We start from the raw sequence: 27,166 nt of genomic DNA on the forward strand, positions 1-27,166 counted from the left end.
GTCACTTCACGGCTCATTAACAAACACTTTGTGATGGCCAATCCTATCAAGTTTCCTAACTTTACTCATGAGCATATATGAGCATATATAGAAACACTGACACTTTATCTCTCTGATTTCTCTATTCTCGCTTTTGAATGTCTTAGAGAATGTATCTATGTGTGTATGTAAGTATGTGTTTAGATACCTAGAGGGAGTGTCCTTTACATGTGGCGCAAGCTGCAAGATGAAGGCTAAATTCCAAAAATAAGACTAGCTCCTGGACACGAGATGGAGAGAGAGAGAGAGAGAGAGAGAGAGAGAGAGAGAGAAAAGGCTAAATTCCAAAAATAAGACTAGCTCCTGGACACGAGATGGAGAGAGAGAGAGAGAGAGAGAGGGGGGCGTCGGAGGCGGCTGCCTGTACTTGTATATATATGTATCTGTGTGTGTGATGTATGCGAGTAGTCCAAAAAAGGGCCGGGGAAAGGGGCAAAACAAACCGTCACCATTGAAACTTGAAGTCACAGGTTTGTCTGAACGACTGTATCGCGTCACCTTGGCTTGGCCTCATGAGCCAGGATATGAAGCGTTCTACAAGCTTGTGAAAACCCTAGCTGGCTACCTCCCTTTCACTTTCGACTTTGGTGGCCTTACGGTAGCTCCGCTTCACGTGGACCAGTATGCATCTTTTGATACTCTACTTTTAAAGCTCAGGCAGCTATGGTGCTCATGTTTGTTTCTGCGATCATTGTTTCTGCACCTGTGTGTTAGTATGTGTGTCTCAAATGCAAATCGAGCATTTTAGCGAGCAGCTCCTTGCCTCGCCAGTTGGAAGGTTTTTCATGTATGTTGCGTGTATGGTGTCTGCTTGGGTTTCCATTGTGAGTAAAGTTGAATCCTTTCCCAAACCGTTCAGCAGGTCCTTATATACCAGCCTGCAATGCCGCTAATCCTTCCTCCATGGCAATCTTCACAGCACCTCCTGCGTATGCCCACCCCATACAGTTTCGCACCTCTCATGCATCCACAGGGGGGTACCATTATCCACTTGGCAAGCTATTTTGGATCTCTGGTTGTAGACTTATGCAGAATAGCAGAAGCTTGAACTCGCCATGGAGTCCTTGCCATTCAGGCAAAAGGTGCTTGTTCTCTTCTCCGAGGGCGAGCTTCATTTTTGACCCTTCGGGTGGTTACCTTTCAGAAGTTGGGCAAAGCATCATCAGATGTTTTCAAATTGACACTGCCGAGGCCGCCAAGCTGCTTCCTGAATCGGCTTCAGATCAGTCGCACTCTGAGAGCCTCCTACATCATCTTAATGCAATAACCATTGAGGTTTTTTCTGTTGCACTGCTACTAGGCACCTCCATTGGCTACCTAATTTCAAGAATTGGGCAGAAGGAAGCGCCTGGTAGTTGTGAGCCAGCTTCAGAATGGCTCCTGATCATGAATGCCACCCCTTTCAATCGTTTTTTGTTAATGCGATGCCCTTCCATCAAGTTTAAAGATATGGACGTCTACGACGGTCTTTCAAAGAAGCTTACAGCAGAAGGACATCATGTTGTCAAAATACGAAATGCTAGTCTTGGCATAAGTGATCAGGATGCCATTGGTGACTGTAATAGCCCTTCTTTAAAAAAGGAGGCTGAGTGGACTGGTCGTTTCTTGCAAAGTGCCTTCCATCATGATAATTTATCGCAAGGACAAGCTCCCAAGGAATCAAATATAGAAGAACACATGCCAACATACCAGCGGATTTTCTTGCACACTAAGGATGGTGGAGTTTTGGCCATTGATTGGCCTTCTCACTTAGAGTTGTCTGGTGAGCATGGCCTAGATACAACGGTCCTTCTTGTTCCTGGATTATCAAATGGTAGCAAAGAGAAGGGCATTCAAGAATTTGTGCAAAGGTGTGTCAAGCATGGGTACTTCCCAATAGTACTAAACCCAAGGGGCTGTGGAGGATCTCCGTTGACAACACCAAGGTATAAAAGCATCTGATTAGCCTTCAAGACAAAAAAATAAAATCATCATCGTCACATGTTTGTCTCGAGCAAAAAGATAATGTGGATGTAATTTGTTAGCATTTCAGATGAATGCATCAAGTGCGGAAATATTAAATTTTAGGTGGCTACGCTTAAGACTTTAATGTGAGTCAATAATAAAGGGGAGGGCAGTTCAAAAGAGATTGTAGATAATTAGAACCACTAGAAACCATGCACCAGCCATATTATGCTCCTCAAAATAGCATCATGACTGCATATTTCTTTCTTGGAAGAGGGATTATAGAATTTGTATCCCTTTGTGCTTTTAGTATATCCAATAAGTTTTGTCGATTGCATTGGTTTCAACATTAAGCTTCTTTTGCAATCAATTCAGTTGATATTGTGGGAAACTAGCGAATCCCTCCTAGAGTAAAGTTGTTATTCTATGGGCATCTTGGGTAAAGGAATCATTGAGTTTTGTCTCCAAGGGCTAGGGGTCCCTACCCGGCCCACTTTTATACTGGAACACACAAAAACGTCCTAAAGATTTTCTTCGAGAGTCAGGGGAGCATCATGTTTCTACCAATTGTGACTATCAGTGACAAATACATGCTTTCTCGTGGTTTGGATAAATACGTTGTGTAGAACTCACTGGCAGGACAATCCCTGAAGTCCAGTCTACTTAGGCATTAAAAGCTGGATTCAGTCAAAGCTTTGTGCTTTGAATGACATAGTGGTTGCTAATCCTTTCTTCTGTGTAATGTTTTATGATTTAGATTATTCACTGCAGGAGACAGTGATGACGTGCGAATGGCGGTTGAGTTTGTTCTGAAGTCAAGACCGTGGGCTACTGTGATGGCTGTTGGGTGGGGCTATGGTGCGGATATGTTAGTCAAATATTTTGGGGAAGAGGCAGCATCAACACCTGTAACTGCTGCTGTCTGTATTGAGAACACATTTGATCTTGAAGAAGCAACAAAGTTCTCACAGGATGATCGTGTTGAACTATTCAATCAAAAAATGGCGAGCAGCTTTGTCGAGATCTTAAAATCGAATCAGGTTTCAATGTACTGTGTTTCAAATATTACTATGTTTCTGTTTCTGATCATGCATCGCCTGGCTGGATTGTAGTTCTTATAGGTGTTATGATGAGGTCATTTGCATTAATCTGCTGTAGTTAGTGTAAAAGCTGCAAGACTTTATCATTTCAGAATATCTCTTGTCAACACTACCAGCACAAAGGATCACTGACCAAATCTTTGTTGATTAAGACTTAAGTGCCTTTGGTCTCCAATTTTCTTCTAAGGTCTTGTTAATGTCCTTGTAAAAAGAAAACTTTTTGGTTTTGCATGTAAACGCCCAGCTCTTCTCACAACCTAATGAACACTGAGCCCTTCTGAACATGCACAAATAGTAGCACCATCCATCTTAGAATGTTCATGCACTTAAAGTGGATTTGTAGTCTTTATCAAGATCTTGCATGAAAGTGCATCTGTTGTATCCATTAGCTATTTTATGCTCATGCAAATCTTTGTGCTGTTTCAAGTTGCCTATTTGTTTTCAGAGTTTTTTTGGAAAAGTGTTCTCATCAGCTCAGGGTGACTCAATTCTGAAAGTGTGTAAATGACATGAAAGCAGATGGTGTTTGAGGGGAAAGGGAGATATTTTGATGTGCAGAAAGGCTTGTCGGCAAAGACTGTCAGGGATTTCGATGAAGCAATTTCTATTGTTGCAAGGGGTTATAATAACATACAGGAATTTTACAGAGATTCTAGCTTCAAATCATGGATTGCTAAAGTGAAGATACCCATTTTCTGCATTCAGGCAAGCAACCTATCTCTGGGATGTGGTTTTGTGAACAAAAAGCTAACGAAGCAAGTCATTTGTGATCGAGTACATTTATTTGTGTTCCAGGATAATACGAGTATTGGAAAGACTCTCTCTATTCCTCGCCATGTCTTTGAAGAGAATCCTTTCACAACTCTTATTCTCCTGCTCACTAGAAGAGGAGAACCAATTACTCAGACCAATGCTTCTATACATAGCTCTTTGGTGATTGAGGTATTTAGCCAGCTCTCTATGTTCAAAGTCTGTTCTTTTTTGACTCATCAGTAAGTAAAAGAAGAGGATCTCTATGGTTTAGTGGCTTGCAGCTGTTGAGTTGGCTTTCTTAAAAGGTCGTCATCCCTTGCTCCAAGGTATCGATGTTTCATTTAAGTTATTGAAAGAGAGATGGTTCAATGGAGCATCACAAAGCTCTCAAGACAGTGATGTGATGGCAAGGACAGCAAATCAATCCACAAGCTTGGAGAGGACCAATGAAAGTTCGGTTAACTATTTGCCTAGTGTTAACCAAAGACCAGGTTATCCTAGTCGTTGGTACAGAGGTCACAGCACTGATGTAAATGAAGCTTTAAAAGACAGCAAGGCTTTAATTCAAACTTCTGAAGATGGCCATGGATTTGACAATGAAAATTTGGACAGTGGAGAATTTAGTGGAAGTAAAGAAGAACCACATGATAGTGACACAGATGCAAGTGATGGTGAAGATTCTGAGATGGAGCAAGGGCAAGTAAGACAGGCTGCAGAAAGTGTCTTGAAAGTGCTGGATGTTACAATGCCTGGAACACTCTCAGAAAAACAAAAAGAAGAGGTTGTAATTTCAGCTTTTCATATCATGCGATATTTCTGATGTTCTCTTCTTCTTCTTCTTCTCATCATGATGGTGGGCTTGAATGCTTTGTGGAGAAAAAAACCTTCAAGATCTGCAGGGATTTCCAAGCTAAGTCTAAGCATTAGTTTAGGGTAAGAGTTATATGTAAATGGGGTAAAAGAGGAAGCGTGAATACGGGGATCCTCAAAAGAACCACATAGCTTCAACGGATGCAGCACTATGAAGAAAAAAGAGCGGCCAAACCATGGGGATAGTACACAGGCTGAACCCTCATCCACAACTTGAAGAGCAGCCGACAGTGAAGATCTTGGAGAATGAAATCTTCTGACAACTACGCAAAAGAAAGAGGTCCCCCTGTGCAAGCCGACATACCAAAACAAGGAAGCAACACCGACAGGAAAACTAAAACAACCACTCATGCACACAGCACATGCACAAAGAAATCTTTGTAGACAAAGAGGAAGGAGGCACAAACAACAAAGCAATAGAAAATGGAACATGACAGCAATAGCAAAAAAAACAAGAGAGAACTCCTCCATTTCAAAGGAAACATTCCATAGTTTTTTCTGGATGCGTTCGATTGGGGAACCATACTTGCATGCGAGTCCGATTGATGTATGATTGGGTTTTTCGGACTTTACTGTCTTAAGGCTCCAACTTCTACCTTGAGGCTACCGCCTCATTTTGTTCTTTGCCTAGATTCCAAAATTTCTATGCTGTTTTCACTACAATCTATGGTTTTGTGCGCCTTTGTATTCTTTTAAGTGTCATATGTACGCTGTTTTTAGTGTGCCGTATGGAACACTTTGGTTGTTTATATTCTCCCTTAGTGGTTGTTACACGCAACTTACAGGTGCTTGAAGCAGTGGGCAGAGGAGAGACAATAGTTTCTGCTTTACAAGAAGCATGCCCAGAAGATGTGAGAGAGAAGATGGTCACAGCTGTCTCTGCAGCTGTTCAGGCTAGGGGCATTAGTATGAAACTTGCTGGCTTTGGGAAGAAAATGCCTGCTCCAAAAATTCCAGCTGGAATGGTGGAAAATATCGAACGAAAGTTAAGCTCATTAGTGCAAGATAAATCGCCTATTACTCCTGTCCATGACACAGCCAAAATAACATCAGAACCAGTTGCTTCTGGCAGCAATGCATCCGTTGGAAGTGGAGATCAAGGAAATACTTCTAGCCAGAGTGATGAAGCTCAAAATCTGTCACAAGAAGGTTTAAATAACAGGCAACCTGAGTCCTGCACATCTGTTTTACCTGGAGGTCAAACTGAAAATGGTGCAGCCACAGACTCATCTTCCAAGGCCGATTCGGATGTGGACCAGAGGGTTAATCAGGCTCCAATACCTGAAAAGCAGAGGCAAGATGATGTTTCGCCAGTGACTGACAAAGAAACAAACGAGATGGAAGCAGACCCAAATAAAACAAGTGAATCTAATCTGGTGCAAGCAGAGAAGCAAGGTGATACCTCTCCACAGGAACAACAGAAATCTCATGGGCTAGAGCAAAAGCAAGAAAGTTCAGTCGCAGCATTACAAATGAATGAGCCTCAGTTGGAAAAGAAGAATGATACAGCAACAAATTCTAATCTGAATGAGCACAATAAAACCATCCTTGAACAAACAGAAGCTTCACCTCCTCAGACCCCTCCAATCCCTCCAGCTTCTCCTCTCCCTTCTGTTGACATAAGTCGGGCCTTTGAGGCTTTGACAGGTGTTGATGATTCAACACAAATGGCTGTGACTAATGTTTTTGGAGTCATTGAGAATGTTCTAGAGCAGCTGGAAAAGGAGCAGGGCCAAAAGGATGAGCCGTTGCAGCAGGGTCAAAAGGACGAGCAGGTGGAAAAGACTGTACATGAAAGTCCTATGGATGGAAGAGACATGGATACTCAAAAGCAGATTTTCATGAAAGAGCCTCACGGAGATATGGCTGGGCAACTGGGTTTACCTGAGGGTATGCCTAGTCAACAATGCCCTGGGAAAGGTAGTGACAAGTTAAAGGAAGAATTGAGAAACTTACAGAAAGGTACAAGTAGAGACTTTGATACGAAAACAGATGGTAAATGCTTTTCCAATTTGTCTTCTGGATCACATAAAAGTTCCAGTTTAGAGCTTGATGATTCTAATTTAGCATTGGAGTATTTTGAAGATGAGAATATCTGGAAGCTTATTGATGGCTCCTCAGATAGTGAAAGCATCAACAATGGGATGACTGAAGGAACTATGGATGAGCACACAAAATTCAAGAACTCTAAACTTGACGTAGGAACATTTACAGAAGAAAACCAAGAGATTAATCCAGAGTACATCATACTGGATGATGCAGTGAATCACATTCAGGATAATGGCATCTTCTCCAACAGAACTGTCGAGTTTAATGATAAGAATCTGGAGTCTTCGTATCAAGATTTGAATTCAGCAGTAAGACCACCTAGAAATCTTAATGAGATTTCTCCCGTACAGAGGAAAATTCAAGAGCTTGTAACGGATGCTCTGGAGCTTGAGCTTTTGAGACGGTTGGGAAACTCTGAGATGAGGCTTTTGGATAATACACTGGAATGCGATTTAGAGGTCGTTAGTTTGACTGTGGCCAAAACAGCAGGAATAGGTTTGAAGGCTCATCATCTGGATAGTGCTGATGAAGAAGCTATGCAGGACTTGCTGAATGTAACAAATGATGTCGAAGATAAGGTGCATGCTGATACTATAATCAGTGCAATCAACAGACTTTATGGAGAGTTGACTGTCCTTCCTAGTGTCCTTCCAGCTGGGGTTGTACTTGGTATTGTTTTAGCAGCGTTAAACCCTCTAGGAGTTATAGACACAGATCATGTAAATAACAGAAAAACGCTTGTACAAACTCAGCAAGAAGGTTCCAGCTCTAGGAAGAGCTTGTCTCTGGTTCAGGCTAATCAAAATCCCAAATTCCTTGAGAAAAAGATTGGTAGGGATGGTATCACTTCTACCAGACAACTTTTGACTAAACCACAGGAGAAATTAAAAACCAATGAAACAAGTGACAAAGAAGATGCTATAGATAGAGACAGTTGCAGCAAGGATGCAAAGCTTTTGACTGGTGCTGAAACATCTGACAGAAAACTTGTGTCAGCTGAAAAAGCCAATTCTACCAGCAACATGATGGGTACAATGGCAGCTGCTGTGAGTGCTACAGCTGCTTTGGTAGGTGAGGAAAAGTTTTACAATACTCAGGGGAGGAATGAGGGAGGAGGTTCGCAAGTTTTCACTAATGACACGGTGAGAAATTCCAGTGAGAGTACTGATGAACAGTTGGACCAGGATGAGAACAAACCAAGCATGGTAAGCACTTTGGCTGAAAAGGCCATGTCTGTGGCTGCTCCTATGGTACCAACGAAGCAGGATGGTGGTGTTGACCATGAAAGGTACATAAAATTTTCAAGGTGTCCCATATGTCTTTATCTTGTTAGTGACATGCTTTGATCTGTACGTCTGGCCTCTTTTCAGGTTGGTGGAAATACTGGCAGGCATGGGTCAAAAAGGAGGCATTCTGCGGTTTGTTGGGAAGATGGCTCTCTTATGGGGTGGCCTGAGAGGAGCCATGAGTTTGACAGATAGGCTGCTTGGTTTTCTCCATGTTTCAGATCGACCTCTTTATCAAAGGTACAGCATCAGTTCCCTTGTGATTCATGTCAGTTATATCCCTGCAAGCTGCTTTTTAGGCAGGAGGATTTGTTATGGTTGTTTCAGCTCCTTTACCTCAAAGTGGGTCATGCTGATATTTTGCATGTTTCACTATGAAATCAAAGGTAATTTTTAAGTTTTGTGCAAGCTTATGGGGGCTGAAAGAGAATGACACCGAAGTACAATACAGCTGGTCACGACAGCCTTTTAGGAATACCACAGAAAATGTTGCTCAAAAGTAATCCCTGAGCACGGGTTTTTGTATCAGCAAAAACGAGTTACAGCTTTCCTACTCTTGAAGAGCACATACCGCATGCAAGATCAAATCACTTCTTATCATGATTTAATTATATCTTACCAGAGCATGAGAAGATCTTATCATGTCAGGGCTTATGTGTGTTAGTATGCCCCAAGTGCCTGTACAAGTCCGCAAACATGCAAATATACGCTTTTAACAGGTTCCTCATGAGGGCTGGCAAAAGGTTTGCGTGATGAGCATTATCGTTTGCAAGTTGATCTTACTGTCTTTATATAATTCGGTGAAGCACATCCAGAGACCCCTCCTGGTCCACCTCTCTACTCCTGCCTTGCGGGCGAGGGTTCCATTGCAGTTCCTGGGACATTACCCTCCTTCCTGGGGGGTAGACAGAGCTGAGGCTAGTGGCGATGGACATGGGCCTCTACAGATTCGGTTGTACCTCCTCCACATACTTCAGGGGAACACTCCGCAGCTGGTGGGGGGCAAGTCAGCCCCTTTGTCTTTTTACCTTCCCTTCCCAGGGGAGGAAGTTCGGACAGAGGAAGCAGTTTTACAATTTGTTCATCATCACACATCACAGAGGATGACAAAGTGGTTTGATGGGCCAGTGGATGATCTTTTTTGGAGTCAGTTTCCTTCAGCACAGGTGCATTGGAGTGGGTTGATAGTGAGGACTGTTTCTATCTATCGATGGTGCTCTATATGCCTATTAGTTCACCGTTGCCTCCATACTTACCCGTATGGGGCAAAAGGAGGTTTGCCGTGTACTATCTTACAAACACATCATGTTATGCACATGGTACACTGAGATTATAGATTTCCACTAGGGGGGGCGTGGCACACTCTTGCCCCAGATGCTCCAGCTTTTGACTGTTTTGCCTCTGTCATGAGGCCGCGTCACTAGCTTCACAAGTTGATGTATGGTTAGCTATGGCAGCGAACAGATGTTTCATGCTGGATTACATGGTTTCTACGTATCCTAGTTGTGGTGTATTTATGAGGCATGAGACTTTTGGACACAGGCTATGTTATGCATGCCGTGGTATAGTGCTCAGTCAGTCTTATGCAGAGTACACATTGTACAGGATGATTTACAGTGGTTCTATGCATGCAGATTGTGGTTTCTTCCTGGTTTTTGAGCCTTATGGGCTATGTCCCCTGTGGAGATAGTCTTGGAGAGACCACCCTACACATTTAGAGATGTATGCTTTTGGGGTGGTGTAGAGTTCTAGTGATGCTTGTTTATGCTATGGATACACATGTCATGACTTGGGAACACCAATGGGTTGTAGACATCTAGATTGAGAGGGTTTAAAAGGATGCTTTTGAGACGGGACTTACAAAGAAAGGTTGTGGGTGAGGTGGATGTTTTACTCAGTCAGGAACATGAAATTGCTGCACCTTTAGGGAATATCATGAAAGCTGGCTCTCCGACATTTTTTTCTTCCCCCGAGAAAAAGATCCTTCCATAATAAAACTGCCCATAGGGCTACAATCACCCCTACTAGCGAGGTCTATATCAACAGCAAGGGGAGACTCTTCCAATGAAAAAAAAACAAACTATGTACAATGGGGGATAAATCATGAGATGGGAGGAGGAAAGAGCCACAGTGCACCCTAGGGCAAGGTGAAAAAGGGCCCTGTGCGCAAGAGTCGCAGGAAAGCCTCTCTGCGCTCCCGCATGCGGTCGGATTTGCTTTGGAGTCTCTCGAACTGGTCCCTGAGAGAGTGAATCAGCTCCAACCAAAAACCACGAACAGTCTCTGCCAGTGGAACAGGGCGAGCCTCGAAAATGCGGAAGCAGCAGGCCCACCAAATGAACCATAGTGTCAGGCCACAAATGAGCTCCCAACACACCTCTCTCACTGCACCACTCCTTGGGGGTGAGCTCTGTAGCAAGCTGAAGTGTAGGTCGACCCCCTGGATCACTATCATCCTGCTGGTGGAAGCCAACTCAAACTGGAGTGCAGGGCTCGTAAGAGTGGACCAGGCTGTAGCACCCCAAGTGTACTGTCGAGTTGTGGAAAGAGCTCGCATCAGCCGAAGAACCCGAAATTAAACCTGCTGTACTTGAGATTTAGCCCGACAGGATGGGCCCACCGGCGGAGGCAGTTCTTGCGGCGCTCGGACCGGATGTTGCCATTACATCTGTCATTGGAAAACTTCGTTTGCATTTTCAGGGGTATTTAGGGCACGAGGACTTTTACATCATGCCTTTGGAAGGGTGTGACATCCTCCTAGGAATCCCTTGGTGCCACGAACAATGCCGTGGTCGACTATCGGGCCAAGAAAGCGATTGTGACCAATGAGAAGTGTAGGAAAATTGTACTTGATGTAAAATTGAAGGGCGAGCCCTTCCCTATTGTATCTGCTTTGGCTATTTCGAAGTTAATGAAATCCAGCCTCTCTGTTTACTCGATCTATTTGAAAGAATTGAATGATGAACAACGAACCAACATGTCTGAATTGGATGAAGAATGATAAGAATTTCTACACACACATGCTGACTGTTTCTCAGAAGGCCTATGAGGTGAGTTACTTCCATCTCGTCCTGAGGACCTTACCATTGATTTGATCCTTGGAACCATACCACCGAACCGGCCACCTTACCGTGTTAGTTGAGCCCAGAATGAAGAAATCATGAACCAAGTGAAAGACCTTCTTGAAAAGGGTCTCATCCAGCCTAGTACTTCACCTTACTGTTCTCTTGTTTTACTAGTACTAAAGAAAGATGGATTTTGGAGAATGTGCACTGATTATAGAGCTCTCAATAAAATCACCATCAAGAACATATTCTCGATTCCAAGGATCGATGATGTTCTTGACAGATTTCAGGGATCCTCTTGTTTCAGCAGGATTGATTTGAAAAGCGGATATCATCAAATCAGAATGGCTCTAGGAGATGTCTACAAGATAGCCTTTCGGAAAAGTTTTGGTTTATACGAATTCTTGGTGACTTACAAATGCTCCAGCAAATTTCAACTGAATGATGGTTAGGATTTTTAGAGAGCATCGATCTTTTGTGGGCACTTTCGTTGATGACATTATAGTTTTCTTCAAGAATGAAGCATAGCACCGACACCATCTGCTACAGGTCTTTCAAGCATTGCGCGATCATAGATTGGTTATTAATGCCAAAAAGAGCGAGTTTTTCTTATCAAAGATACACTTCTTGGGACACATCGTCTCAGCAGTAGGAGTACAGATAGACCCGACCAAAATTGAGACTATCCGCGATTGGCCTGACTTAAAGAATGTTCATGAAGTTCGAAGCTTTTCCGGTTTGTGCTCTTATTATCGGCGGTTCATTCGGAAGTTTGCAGAGATATCTTCGCCTTTGCACTTATTGACTCAGAATGGAGTCCCTTTCTCATGGGGATTGACAGAGGTGACTGCTTTTCAAACACTCAAGGAAAATTGACTGTTGGACCAGTGTTGGCTTTGCCAGATTTGCAAAAGCCATTCGAAGTTGATTGTGACGCTTGTGGTCTTGATGCAAGAAGGCCGTGTGATTGCTTATGATAGCAGAATGTTTTCAAGGCCAGAATTGGTAGCCCAGATTTATGAGAGAGAGATTTTGGCAGTGATCCATGCTCTTATACAGTGGCGACATTATCTACTCGGAGCGGATTTCATAGTTTTTACATATCATCAGAGTCTACGCTACTTCTTGTCACAGAAGCAACTTTCGGTGTCACGTTTGTGACTTAACTACATTACAATACTTAGTCATTGATGCAGATACGCGAAGTGCCATGCCAAGGAGGACCCCTGCACTTGGATGGTCACACCCCTTCGCCCAAGAGACGTACCTCTTCGCCAAAAGCCACACTCCTTCGACGACTGGTCACACCCCTTCGCCAACAGAGCAATAAAATGTTCCCCTTCTCATTCTGGAGGTAATGACGGGAACAAATTTCTTGGCCCAAAATAGCAGTTTCCTAATTTTTAGGAGATGCTTCTGTTGGGCTCCCACTAATCTTCTAACCATCTATCCCCATTGGGACCGCATCAAAAAATGCAGTGTGGCCCAACTGTCGGATACTTTCCTTTGGTGACCCCACCTTGGTTTATTGAGTTCACTTCCTAGTATCCACCAACTTGCTAAGTGCGACGGGGGGACCTACATGATCTTGAACTGAGCCTAGACATCCTCTTACTATACGAATTCCAGTGCCTACCAACTTCCCGTCTGCGGGTGAAACTACCGTTCACATTGGCCATACAATGTTCGACCATTTGTAACTTCAAAAAGAGGGTCTCAAAAATAAAACAAAAATCATTGGAAAGTAACCAACAACCAAGGTTAGTAGTCGCCACGTCCTCGTCACATAGTTAACAGTTGCCACGTCCTCGTGACATACCCCCCTCTTGAAATCACAAATGTCCTCGATTGCATACCATAAATACACGCCATTGATGATCTTGTGTTGTTAGCACTCTTTTATCATCGCATGTATCCGCAAGAAAGATCGTAACACAGACACACAAATGACTTAATGAGACCTTCATACTTTTGTCATTTCTATCTATTACACTGAATTCATATGTACATTTGATGTGCTAGCCCTATCATTACCCCTCCTTTGCACACGTTGGGTTGGGGCATAAGTAGGTTGTAACCGAAAGGCTTCAAGGTAAAGCTGCAATACATCTGGTGACTGTGACAGTTCATGCTCTTCCATTCACTTTGCATCCATAGGCGGATAGTTCTTGAACTTCACCAAGTAGTGTCTTGCAACCTTTCCTTTAACTTTTCTGTCCTTATGTGCCAAAACTTGCTCAGGTACCAGGATCTCATCAAGTTCCTCAACTTGTGGTTGATCCTCATCTAGCATATCTTCTGGCACATCACCCCGAAGGGTCTTAGAAGACTCACGTGAAACGCATTATGAATCTTTCATGCATCAGGCAATTTCAGCCTGTAAGCCACATCGTTGATCTTCTCAAGCACTTGAAAAGGCCCATAGTAATGCATGTTGAGCTTAGGAAACAACGGTTCCTTTCCCTTCATCTTCTTTAACCTTGCCTTTGTTGGAATTAGGGTTGCAGAGAAATGCACACAACTTGGAGAAGACGAAGGAAGCTCAAGGCACACAATAGAGTGTGTTACTTAGTGTGCAATGGAAAGATAGATAGCCCTAGTGTGGTGCGCGTATATACAATGCTCGGGGGAAAAAACCTCCTAAAGAGGGAAAAAATGCCCCGGCGGTCCTAGTGTGTTCACACACATCACTACCACATGTATATGGTAACAAATCCCCCCTGAGTGATGCGGTGAACGAGAGCTGGCACATGAGTAAAGGGAAGTGCCATGCCCTGAGGACATGATCAGTCCACAAAGGGAGTAAGCCCAAAGCTTTGCAGAAAGCTTTCAAGCTTCTCACGAGACAATGCCTTTGTGAAAAGATCTGCAAGGTTGTCCGGTGTTGGCACATAAGCCAAGCTGATCTCTCCTGTTGAGAGCCTCTCCCTGACATAGTGGTAATGCACCTCAATGTGCTTTGTGCGAGCCTGAAAAACTGGGTTCCTCGCAATTGCCAATGCGCTCTGACTGTTAGTGTAGATAGTGTTGGCAGTGTCCTGTCTAACACCCAAATCAGCCATAAGGTGTCTGAGCCATATACACTCAACCGTAGCTGTGAAGACTGTCCTGTACTCAGCCTCACAACTCGAAGTGGCCACAGTAGGTTGCTTCTTGCTCAACCATGATATGCATGAACTGCCAAGCATGAAAGAAAAACCACTTGTGGACACTTGCGTGTCAAAACAACCAGCCCAATCTGAGTCCGAAAAAGCATGTAAATCTGGCAGCAATGATCCCCCCTTGGGATAAAACAAGCCAAGATGTAAAGTGCCACTAAGGTAGCGAAAAATCCTCTTGATAGCCTGTCAATGCTTAGACCCTGGGCTATGCATAAATCTGCTGACCTGTGAGACTGCAAACTGAATATCTGGCCTCGTGTTGCATACATATATGAGGCAGCCAACAACAGTTTGGTAAAGAGTGACATCAGCAGGATTGCCAGCATCATGTAGACTCAACTTCAAACCTGTTTTAATGGGAGTGGCAATAGGTTTGCAATCCTCAAGTCCAAACTTACATAGCAATGTCTCTATGTAACTTTTTTGACACAAGGCAATACCACCATCACACTGCTTAAACTATATGTCCAAGTAATGATGCAACAGTCCCAAATCTTTCATCTTGAAAGTAGCATTCAAATCAGCCTTAAATTCAGCAATATGTCTCTCATTTGGTCCAGTGATCAGCAAATCATCGACATAAAGAACCACAATGAGAAGTAGATCACCCTCACGCTTTACATACAATGTGCTTTCTGTTGGATTGTTACGAAAGCCTCGTTTGACCAAATGAGTGTCAGCTTTCTCATACCAAGCACGAGGAGATTGCTTCAACCCATACAAAGCCTTCTTACATCTGCACACTTTGTCCTCTTGTCCTTTTATGACAAAACCGCGAGGCTGCGTTACATAAACTTCCTCAAATTTGTCACCATTCAAGAAAGCAGTAACAATGTCTGATTGATGTACATCCCAACCAAAATGAGCTGCCAATGCACATAGAAAACGCACAGTAGTCATACGACAAGTGGGAGCAAAAGTTTCTTCATAATCTATGCCTTTTTGCTATGCATAACCCTTTGCAACAAGTCGAGCCTTATGACGATCGATCTCACCATCCGGCTTGCGTTTCAATTTGTAAACCCACTTCGTACCAATGGCCTTTTTGCCAGGAGGCATATCACATAAAGTCCATGTGTCATTTTCTATAAGTGCATCATATTTTGATTGCCTGGCAGCCATCCAATTTTCTGAATTTTGTGCTTCATTAAAAGACAGAGGTTCCTCAACATCATGTAAGCTAGACACAGCAGCCAAAGCATAACAATCTGATTCATAAGGTGCATGGCGAGAGCCTGAACGAGTACGACTAGACAAAGGTGCATCCAATTTACTATCACGCAATGTATGCACAAGCCATTTTGGCATACCTCTAGCCTGCTCATTTTCACCCCTTTCCTCATCAAGTACATCATGTACATCTGCATCAGTAATAGGCTGATATAACATTTTCAGAAACCCCCATAGGTTGTACATTTGCCTCATTGGAACTTACATTCGTATTTACACCACTGAAAAGAGGCAACAAAGTGTCATAAATGTCCTGTGAGCTTACATTACTGTCTCTAGTACATGATAGCAAGGGTTGAACAGAATCTTCCAAAAACACTACATCCTATGAAACCAGAATACGTTTTGTTTGCGGATGATACAACCTGTAACCTTTGCTTTCAGCACTATAACCAACAAAAATACATTTGACAGCCTTATCATCCAATTTTCTGCGCTGTGTTTGTGGCACCAAAGCATATGCCAAACAACCAAAAAACATGCATGTGCTCAATAGAAGGCTTTCTATCATGCCATGCTTCATATGGAGTAATAGACTGCAAAGCTTTAGTAGGACACCTGCTAAGTCATAAGTGGCACACATGATGGCCTCAAGCCAAAAAGAATGCGGCAAAGCTTGACTTTTGACCATACATCGTGCCATTTCCGTCAGTGACCTGTTTTTCCTCTCAGCAACACCATTTTGCTGAGTTGTATAAGGCACTGTACATTGGTGTTTTATCCCATGACTAGCCAAAAATGCATCAAATCCATGAGACATATACTCCCCCCCTCGATCGGAACGGAGGGTGCCCATCGAACATTTCGGGACATTTTCAACCATAGCCAGAAATTGTTTGAAGCACATAAAAACTTCTACCCATGCATGCCTGGAGTAATCATCAATGAAAGTCACGAAGTACAGGTAATTGCCCAAGGACGGAGTTTGCATGGGCCCACAAACATCACTATACACAAGCTGCAACCTGCATGTGGCCCGAACTGAACCATCCTTTGGAAACTTAGAACGCTGCATCTTACCCAAAATACAGCCTTCACAAACATGTTTGACAGGTGCTTCAAGAGGTGGCAAAGAAGCAACCATATCAGATTTCTGCAAACGTAGTAAACTGGCAAAATTCAAATGACCAAAACGTGCATGCCAAAGTTTGCATCTGAAATAGCCCTTGAATCTGCAACAGCATTTGCAAAATTTTTTCCACACTTGTCATACAACGTGAGTTTATACAGCCCATGGCACAAAAGGCTAGATGCAACAATTTCATCACCAAAACTGAGATCATGAACTGTACATCTGTCATCCACAAATTTGACTACAAGTCCAAGTCTAGTAAGTGCGGACACAGATAAGAGATTCTTCTTGATCCCAGGTACATAAAGTGCATCAACAAGTGTGAAGGAACTGCCATTTGCAGCAGTAAGCACAATCTTTCCAACTCCCTGTACCGGATAAGAGGCATTGTTGGCACAAATGAGGAACAGACTCGAGAGAGGTGAACAATTCACGATGTGAGATAATGTGCTTTGTAGCACCACTGTCGAAATACCACACATATGAATCTGCAGCAACTGACAAGTATGCATCATGGACAACAGGATTGTAAGTACACTCTGCGCTAAAAGCCCATTCTGCATCAACATCAGCAACACAGTCTCCTTTCACAGAAGACTCAACATGGCTGCATTTGTAGTGGAACAAGCATTTGTAGTGGAACCACCCTCTTTACTCTTAGCCTCTTTGATCTTCAACTTATGACACGTCTTGATCAAGTGATCATTAGCTTTACAATAATGGCAACGCATTTTCTTTTTGCCCTTACCACCTATATTGCCAGACGAAGTGCTGCCAGTAGAAGCATTAGGAACAGAAGTTTTGCCACTCGCAGCAGAACCATAAGAAGTGGCTGCATTGCTGTTACCACCCTTTCTTTGAGAAGCAATAAAAGCCCGTTCAACTGTACGTTGTCTAGTCTTGTTTTTTCTGAAAAGTGACTCTTGCAACAACAATGTGCATAATGCATCAAACTTGACAACTTCTGGATTTGCTTGGGTCATAAGTCTCCAAGTACTAGCAAAAGTCTGGTAAGAATCTGGTAAGGCATCAAGAACAGTCTACACAAGGGAACTGTCTGAAAAGACTTCACCTGCGGAAATAAGTTGCTCGATACTAGCAAGGAAAGTGTCCATATCATCTTCCTCATGCATAATCTTTGACTCCAGCTCTTTACGCAGCAAAGCAATTTTAGCCTCATTGTGGCTTGCATAAAGACCTGCTAGAATATTCCAAGCCTGTTTTGCAGATTTTGCTGAACGGATGTAAGGAACAATGGTGTGCTTCACAGACAACGCAATCAATGCATGAGCCTGCGCATCCTTCACATCCCAACGAGCTTGTTCTGCCGTAGCCAAAACAACTCTAATAGCAGCAATCCTTGCAGCAAGACCTTCAACATCCTCAACATCGCCTATATCCTCAGAACCAGGACGTACATCAATGCCTTGCACAATATTCCAGATGCCCTTTGACACAAGAACGTATTGCATTATACAAGCCCACATAGGGTAATTGTCTCCATCCAACCTGTCCTCAGCAGCAAACATCTTGAACACATTTGTGTTGTTGTCAGCCATGGTAAATGCTGCACTTGATGTGAAAACTGCCCGAAAATAGGAGAAACGGAGCGGGAACAACACGTGCTATATAGCACAAACCGTAGAAGACTGTAAGGCACCTGTTATGCAAAAATCGGCATTGACAGAAATTCTGCACAAAATGACGAAATTGCCTGTGTAGACCTGCCTGTAGTGGAAACGGAGGCCAAAATAAGCCCGAATCAGAAATCTGAGCAGACTGAGCTCTACGAGCTCACCCAAAGTATTTGTCGACCTGCGAACGCTTGCCAAACCTCACTGTAATCGAAGAAAGCGAGTAGGCGTGTGCTGGAGCAACTGGCGACTAAGCCTGGGAGGAGGTAACCTGCTCTGATACCAATTGTTGGAATTAGGGTTGCAGAGAAATGCACACAGCTTGGAGAAGACGAAGGAAGCTCAAGGCACACAATAGAGAGTGTGTTACTTAGTGTGCAATGGAAAGATAGATAGCCCTAGAGTGGTGGGCGTATATACAATGCTCGGGGGAAAAAACCTCATAAAGAGGGAAAAAATGGCCCGGCGGGTCCTACTGTGTTCACACACATCACTACCACATGTATATGGTAACAGCCTTTTCGAACCTTAACAAAACCCAATCACCAGGTGATAACAGTAATTCACGACGGTGACGATTAGCAGCCTTTTTCTGCTTTATCTGAGTCTTCTCCAAGGCAACTTTAATTTTCTTATACATTTCATCCTTGTTCTCAACATATCGATTTTCCTTAAAGATCTTGTACTTTGTATGCAAAATGGGAGGATAAGACATGGGAAAGCATTGCTATGGAATTTATCTTTGATCTTCCAAGAACGCCAACAGGGAATGATGGTATATGCACCATTATCTGCAGGTTTAGCAAGCAAGCCCATTTTATCCCTGTCAGGAAGAAGATAAAATCTGATCAGATGGCACGCTTGTTCATGTACAATGTGTTTAAGTACCATTGTATGCCACAATCGCTTGTCAGTAATCGTGATCCTCGTATGACAAGTTTGTTCTGGAGAGGATTGTTTGAGAACATGGGCACTACGCTCAAGTTCTCGTCTTTGTTTCATCCACAAATTGATGGACAGTCAGAAGAGGCTAATTCTACTGTCTTAGATCTGTCGAAATGCTATGTGTTAGATAGTAAGGGCAAGTGGGAACAGTATTTGCCTATGCTTGAGTATACGTACAATATAACGGTGCATTCGTCAACTAGAAAAGCACCTTTTGAGATTGTTGAAGGCGGCAAAAAAGTTCCTCCCATTTTGTATACAAAGGACAAGATCTTTGAGGCATATCAATATGTTAAGAACATGGATGAAATGTATAAGAAAATTAAAGTTGCCTTAGAGAAGACTCAGGCAAAGCAGAAAAAGGTTGTTGATCGTCGCCGTCGTGAATTGTTGTTATCACTTGGTGATTGGGTTCTGTTAAGGTTCGAAAAGGCAAGGTTAAAGAAGATGAAGGGCAAGGAACGGCTGTTTCCTAAGCTCAGCAAACGCTACTATGGGCCTTTTCAAGTGCTTGAGAAGATCAACGATGTGGCTTACAGACTGAAATTGCCTGATGCATGGAAGATTCATAATGCGTTTCACGTGAGTCTTCTAAGACCCTTCGTGGGTGATGTGCCAGAAGATAGGCCAGATGAGGATCAACCACAAGTTGAGGAACTTGATGAGATCCTGGTACCTTAGCAAGTTTTGGCACATAAGGACATAAAAGTTAAAGGAAAGGTTGCAAGATGCTACTTGGTGAAGTTCAAGAACTATCCGCCTATGGATGCAAAGTGGATGGAAGAGCATGAAATGTCACAGTCACCAGATGTATTGCAGCTTACCTTGCCTTTGGGTTACAACCTACTTATGCCCCAACCCAACGTCTGCAAAGGAGGGGTAATGATAGGGCTAGCACATCAAATGTACATATGAATTCAGTGTAATAGATGGAAATGACAAAAGTATGAAGGTATCATTAAGTCATTTGTGTCTATGTGTTACGACCTTTCTTGCGGATACATGGGATGATAAAAGAGTGCTAACAACACAAGATCATCAGTGGTGTGTATTTATGGTATGCAATCGAGGACGTTTGCGATTTCATGTAATGGAATTGGCCTATTTAATTTGAGAGTAGCGGAAATTAATGAGAGTACTTTTGAGAAATGACTTTGTGAGCATAATGGGTGAAGATAATTGAAGATAAGCAACATAATCATAGCAATTAGTTAACTTGGCATGAACAATACTTTTGCAAGAGAGAGAATTTAGAGAACACGACAACAGTTGAGGACCGGATTTATGTGGAGCCGGTCCCCCCTCCAATAGGCATTTGTATTATGATTTCTCCCATTAAGAGAGACTTGTTACAACACAATCTTTGTGTTCCTTGTAACCTAGGTGATGCAATGAAGATGGAAAGCTTCATGCATCACAAACATAACATAAACTTGAAGAAAGCTTTAACTATCCCAAGCCTCAGTCCCAAGACCTCAAACACCTTCGAAAGTGGAGAGAGCTAGCAGGGAATGAGGGTAGGGAAGAGGAAGAAGAAACATTTCGTAGGAGAAAGAATTAGTTCCTCACTTATCATAACTCTTGTTGCTAGCATACATAATAGCATAGTAATTAAGAAGAAGGAGATGGCAAGCTTAAGCATTGAAGCAAGGCTCTTGGTTGGATTTGCACTCCATATCCAAGAGTGTTAGTGTAGGCTCTCAATCTCTACTTGCTTGGAGAAGGCGAGGGAGCTCTTGCACTTTGCATAGCACACAATGAGAGTGTTGGTGAGTGTGTGTGGGTGAGTATACACCCTAAGCAACCCCCTAGCTTGCTTGGGTGGACCCTCCCTTGTAGCTCATGCTTGAAGCTCATTGGACCCCTCCAGGCCTAGCCAATCACAAGCAGCAAGGGTAGCCTTGAGACAAGTGTCCCCCTTTCCCCTTTGAGAGAGAGGGCTAGATAAATGCTAAATCAATTAATTAAATCTCCTAAATTATTATTGGACCCCTTGGGTGGCCAACCAATAGGCTTCAGGCACACCATGAGGTCAACATGAGGAGGAACTTGACAAGTGTCCCTCTTGCTTTCTTTGTACCATGCATGCCTTGTGTGAGTGTGTGGGTGTTCTCTCTCATCCCCCCTCGTGTAGGGCTCGCCCCCTCCTTGTAGGGATTGAATGTTTGACTTTTTGACACCTCAAGCCCCTCATACGTAGGCCTAGTTCCCACCACAAGCTTGGCCGTTAAGCACTTTAAGCTTGGGCTAGGTTCTCACCTTAAGTGCAACCCTAGCATCTCAAGCATGTCAAGCACCTCAAGCATCTCAATAATTAAGCACCTCAATCATCAAGCACCTCAAGCACCTTAGTCATCAAGCATGACAAGCACCTCGAGCTGGGTCGGGTTCCCGCGTCTCAAGCTCAGCCCTAGCTTACCTAAGGTGAAAGGCCTTTTACACACATTATTGGAGGTCTTCAATGAAGCTAACCCTAAGGTCTTATGCTCCATTAGTTAGCCTTGCTCTTTGATAGACCATCTCTCATTTGAGCCCCTTTACCATTGGCCCCGTGTTGAGATAGATCTATAAGCACATGTCTATATCTTAACACTTGTTCCCGTTTATTCTCCCACATTAAGTGATCAATTTAATATGAGAAAATCATTTGGGTTGGTTAGATATTAGATATTAGATTTTATGACATTACCTCTCTCTTGAAATCATAGTCGTCCTGGACTATGAGGTAGAAGAGATAAAGCCTTAGTGATTAGTCAATTTTACTTAGCGGGTAGAGGATTCCTTTTTACCCTACGACATCTTTCCAAGATGGATGACTGGTGCTTGGGAGACATAGCTGCCGCAAGCATGTCTGCTCTTTAGTCCATTTCATTCTCCCAAAGTAGAGCGACAAATTCTACTAGGTGTTTGAGAGACATCATCATCACAAACATGGTTCTAAGCATGCATAATAGTTAAATTTGTGCACAATTAAAAAGAGAACTAGTCTTATAAAACAAAAACATGAGTCATTTAAAAGAAATTTGTACATTTGCTTCATAGTAACAGGGGACGCCCTTTTTCGGGCTTCCCGTCCCCACTTTTCCGTCCCCACTTGCCGTCCCGCTCTCTTTTTTACACTAAAAATCCATTTCAGCCCCGTCCCCCGTCCCCCGTTCCCCCGTCCCGGAATGCGTCCCTTGTGACTATGATTTGCTTACTCTAATGTAGCATTGTAAGCATTGACAAGGTTCATACTATCCTTAAGCTGTATTCCTTGCATCCATCTAGCATCTTCAAAAGGATAATTTTTGAACTTAATATGATACCGTCGGATAATCTTACCATGTCGTAGTACCTTGTCTTCATGCCGAAGGACAGCTTTGGGTTGTAGCACCTCTTCTTGGTCTTCAACTTCGGGAGGGTCTTCAATAATTGGTTCAATTGGTGGCTCTCCTTTGTAGGGCTTAAGTAGGCTTACATGAAAGGCATTGTGTATGAGCCAATGGTTGGGCAACTTGAGTTGATAAGCCGTCTCATTGATGGGCTTCAAGATTTGGAAAGGACCATAGTATCTTTTTGCTAGTTTAGCATAATACTTTTTGATGGCCCGTAGTATTTTTGCCCGTCGTTTGCCTTAATTGAGCCTTAGGAAACTTGAGTAAGACCCAATCATTTTCTTTGAACATTAAGGCTCTTCTGTGCTTATCAGCAGTAGCTTTTTGCCTTTGTTGAGAGATGGATAAAGCCTCCTTAATCTTTTGAAAAGATTCTAGTAGGTCACGGCTATACTTATCCGCGGCAAAGATCTTCCCATGTACTTTGAGTAGCAAGGGACTTTTAGGTGTTCCCTCAATGATCTCAAAAGATGCTTTTCCCGTAGAAGTATGTACAGTATTATTGTAGGCATACTCTACAAGAGGTAAGTACTTTTCCCATTGTGAGCATTGATCTACTTCAGTAACATAAGTCTTGAGTAGATCGAGTATCGTAAGATTGGCTATCTCACTTTGGCCATCCGTTTGTGGGTGATAGGCCGAAGAGAAATTCAATCTTGTTCCTAGATTTTCAAAGAGACCTTTCCAAAAATTATTGATCATTCTAGGATCTCTATCTGACACGATGGATGTGGGTAATCCATGGTGCTTGAAAATCTGAGATATGAATAGAGTTGCCATTTGATGTGCCTTAATAGTCTTTTTGACAGGAATAAAATGTGCTTGCTTGCTAAACCTGTCAACTATTGTCTATATTCCTGTATTCCCATGGATAGACTTGGGTAATCCAAAGATGAAATCCATGGATATACTCTCCTATAGTGAATTTGGGATAGGCAATGGCTGGAGTAATCCAGGTTGCTTCCCTCTATCATACTTGGTCTTTTGGCATACTACACATTTTGAAACATACTCTTGTATGTCCACTTTCATGGTAGGCCAATAGAAGTACGTCTCTGCTCCTCGGAGAGTAGGTTGAATACCTCTATGCCCCGCATATGGAGGAGCATAGGATTCATACATATCTTTATCACGAAGGGAATGGGTAACACATAGCCTATTTCCGTGGAGAAGATAACCATCCTGCAAGGTGAATGGTTCCTCTTTCTTCCCCAATGCAAGGGCTGACATTATGTCTCTAAAGACAGGGTCAGTAACATACTCATCTATCATAGAGGATAGATCATTGTGAGTAGCTATAGACACCGCATTAACTTTGGGTCGTCGTGAAAGTGCATCGGCCACTTGATTGTGCTTACCAGCTATGTGAGCAATATGGAAATTAAATTGCGAAAGAAAATTTGCCCACCTCATTTGTTTGTCGGAAAGCTTGGTTTGCGTCATGAAATACTTGAGACTTTAGTGGTCGGTTCGTAGGATAAATGGAGTCCCCAATAGGTAGTGCTTCCATGTGTCTAGGGCATGTAGAACAGCTAAAAGCTCTTTCTCATAAATGCCCAAGACTCGTTTATCAATATTGAGCCTTCGGCTCTCATATGCTATGGCATGCCCTTCTTGAAGCAAAACTGCTCCAAGGCAATCACCACAAGCATCACATCGGACCTCAAATGGCTTTGAGAGATCCGGAAGCACGAGGATTGGTTGGGAAGTAAGCTTCTCTTTGAGCTTTTCAAAAGCATTTTGCTCCTTAGCAGTCCATACAAACTTAACGTTCTTCTTAGTTAAATCGTGTAGTGGTCCTGCTACTTGAGAGAATTTTGCTATGAAGTGTCTATAGTATGCACCCATACCAACAAAGCTTCTTAGCTCATGTAGATTTCTTGGGTTAGGCCATGCTTTTATTACCTCTAACTTTGATGGATCCATTCGGATACCATCTTTAGAGATAATATGACCTAGGTATTGAATCTCTTGAAGGAAGAATTCGCTTTTCTTTTGGTTGAGAAAAAGCTTATTCTCCCTCAATGCTTGAAAAATCACTTGGAGATGTTGCTTATGTTCCTCCAAAGACTTGGAGTAGATGATGATATCATCAAAGAACACTCCAATGAATTTGCGGTATGGTCTAAAAATTTTCTCCATCAAACGATTGAACGTAGTTGGTGCATTAGTCAAGCCAAAAGGCATGACTAGATATTCATAAAGACCAATTGTTGTGCGAAACGCGGTCTTTAAGATATCTTCATCCACTATCCTTATTTGATGATAGCCACTCTTAAGGTCAATCCTTCTGAAGTAGGTAGAGCCTTGTAGCTTATCAAACAGACCTTCTACCCGAGGTACGGGAAATCTGTTTTTGATAGTGATATGGTTTAGTGCTCGATAGTCCACACACATACGGTATGTACCATCTTTCTTTTGCACTAAAAGGACTGGAGAACAAAAGGGAGAGGAACTAGGCCTCACCATCCCTTTGTCTACGAGCTCTTGTACTTGCCTCATGATCTCCTCTTGTTGAGCTTGTGAGACTCGATAAGGAGGCTTGTTAGGTGGTGAGCTTCCAGGAAGGAGCTCAATGCGATGGTCATCATCCCCTCGTTTTGGAGGTAAGTCCATAGGGATATCATCGATGAACACATCTTGGAATCCTTTTAGAAAATTAGACAAGTCTAACTCTTCTTGATTCCAACCATTTACATTTGATGAAACATTAGTATCTTTTAGAGACTCTTTGACAAAAATCATATACGCAGAAACTGAGATCTTCATTGACTTATCAAAAGCAAGAGGATTTACAAGTGGGATAGTGCGACCACGCTCACTAGCATCTATATACATGTTCTTTCCCCTGTAGGTGAGAAGTAGATTCTCCTTTCAGGGAACTTCATGTTGGCAGCCATGCGACCAAACCATGGTGCCCCTAGGATAACATCCTCATGTTGGAGAGGAGAGACGAAGAAGTCTTCTTTGTCGACATAGCTTTGGACACGAAGCCTCAACTTCCCAATCAAAGGAGTAACAGAGGCTTGTTGTCCCTTGAAAGCTGCATCAGCCACTACTATATCTCCCATCTCAAAATCTTAAATGCCCAACTTGGTGGCCAACTCCGTTGATATGAAGTTGAGAGTAGAGCCAGGGTCAAACAAGATGAAGGCATCATGCTCTCTTACCTTTCCCCAAGCATAGGAAAGTGATGATCCTTTGCAATGAGCATCCTGTTTTGGAGCTTCGATGGTGGAAGCCCTAGGAGTCTCATTGCGAGTATTCTGCTTGGGGCAAGAACGATAGCCATGTCCTTGCTCCCCACACTTGAAACACTTATGTTCCTTGCGAAAAGCCTCAAGCTCTTCAGGGGAGAGTTTGTTTTTACCTTTGTAAACTCCCTTCTCCTTGGACCGATTGTTGTTGTTGTTGGAATTGACTTGGGAAGTATTTTGAACATTGGTTTTCCCCTTTTGCATCATTTTTGTCTTTGTTTTCCATGGGTTTGGCATTACGTCTAGCCCCTTGATGGAAATTGATGCGTGAAGCAACCATGGTGTGATGGATTACTTCGCTAATAGTACCAGGCCGTTGAGAGTTGATGTATTCCGCCATCTCTTCAGGTAATCCCGCACAGAATTGCTGCCTTTGATCGGCAAAGTCTATCTTTTGAATGACAGTAGCCTTGAGATGTAAATCCCAAAACTTGTCTACATATTTGTGGATAGACTCATGGGAGAGGAGCTTCAAGCTGCGCCATTCGGTAAGCACTTTGTCTTTTGCATCGCATGGAAGGAATTGCTTCATGATGGAAACTCGTAGAGTTTTCCATGTCTTTGGGGCTTCACCATTGCCACGAAGGCTAGCCCACCATTGAAGAGCTGATTTTTGGAAGTGCATAGCTACATGGCGTAGCTTGGAGAACTCTGTGAAGCCCTCGTCTCCAAAGGCCGCATCAAATTGCTAGATGAAGGCCAACACTTTGTCGGTAGCACCAAAGGTGCCATCATAGGTGAGAAAAAAGATACTCTTTCCTCCCTCCTTGAACTTATTTAGCTTTTGTGACCTTCACCATGAAAGAAATGATTTGTGATGTCCTCCCCTCTTGTATTCTCTAGGAGAATAGCCATAACTTTCGTCGGAAGAGGAGGAAGGTGAAGAAGAAGGAGAAGAGGGTGACCTCTTCCTAGCCCTTTTCTTCCTTTGTTTCCTCTCTTGCCTTTCAGAGTGATGAGGAGAAGGACTATGTGTTGATCTTTTCCTCTTGGGAGGAGTGGGCGATCGTCTAGACCGCCGTCTTTGTGGAGCCACATCTTCAGGGGAACTTAAACTTTCATTGCTTTCTTGCTCTTTGGATTCCTCCTCTCGAATGGGAGGAAGTCTTCTTTTGGGGGTCTCTTCAAGAGGCCTCCTAAGCTCTCTCTCCTCTTGGAGAGGAAGGGAAATTCCATAAGCACGAATTTGTGGAGTAACTTCGGCTTGCAAAGCAGGGTTGCCCATAGCTTGCTGCAACCTAGTGACGAGATAATTCACAAACATGGGAGAATCATCATTAGCACCTTCATGTGCAAAATCAAAGCTATCAATGTTCATTCTACTCTCTTGATTATTGTCAGTCATGATAACAAAATTTATGTATGTACTTAGTGTATGCTTTGG

The 27,166-nt window shown here is 43.0% G+C and overlaps 1 protein-coding gene across 5 annotated transcripts in view; it reads left to right on the forward strand.

Moving 5' to 3' along the window:
- Positions 1-381: 381 nt before the first annotated feature.
- The window catches only part of LOC147447889 (uncharacterized), a 45,329-nt gene continuing 18,544 nt past the window's right edge, over positions 382-27,166 (forward strand). Inside the window, exons 1-8 of one of the 5 annotated variants that reach the window (XM_086523794.1) lie at positions 383-660; positions 899-1,964; positions 2,741-3,023; positions 3,603-3,788; positions 3,879-4,025; positions 4,108-4,617; positions 5,492-8,043; positions 8,126-8,281. In XM_086523794.1, coding sequence (XP_086379920.1) covers positions 943-1,964; positions 2,741-3,023; positions 3,603-3,788; positions 3,879-4,025; positions 4,108-4,617; positions 5,492-8,043; positions 8,126-8,281 — 4,856 coding nt within the window. In that variant the 5' untranslated portion in view covers positions 383-660; positions 899-942. Of the gene's footprint in view, positions 1,965-2,740; positions 3,024-3,602; positions 3,789-3,878; positions 4,026-4,107; positions 4,618-5,491; positions 8,044-8,125; positions 8,282-27,166 lie in introns of all 5 variants that reach the window. The other 4 variants (XM_086523793.1, XR_015189652.1, XM_086523792.1 and 1 more) reach the window with 4 other exon arrangements.

Source organism: Adiantum capillus-veneris, chromosome 11, assembly GCF_014529385.1.
Source record: "Adiantum capillus-veneris isolate H3 chromosome 11, ASM1452938v2, whole genome shotgun sequence".
NCBI classification, from domain to species: Eukaryota; Viridiplantae; Streptophyta; class Polypodiopsida; order Polypodiales; family Pteridaceae; genus Adiantum; species Adiantum capillus-veneris.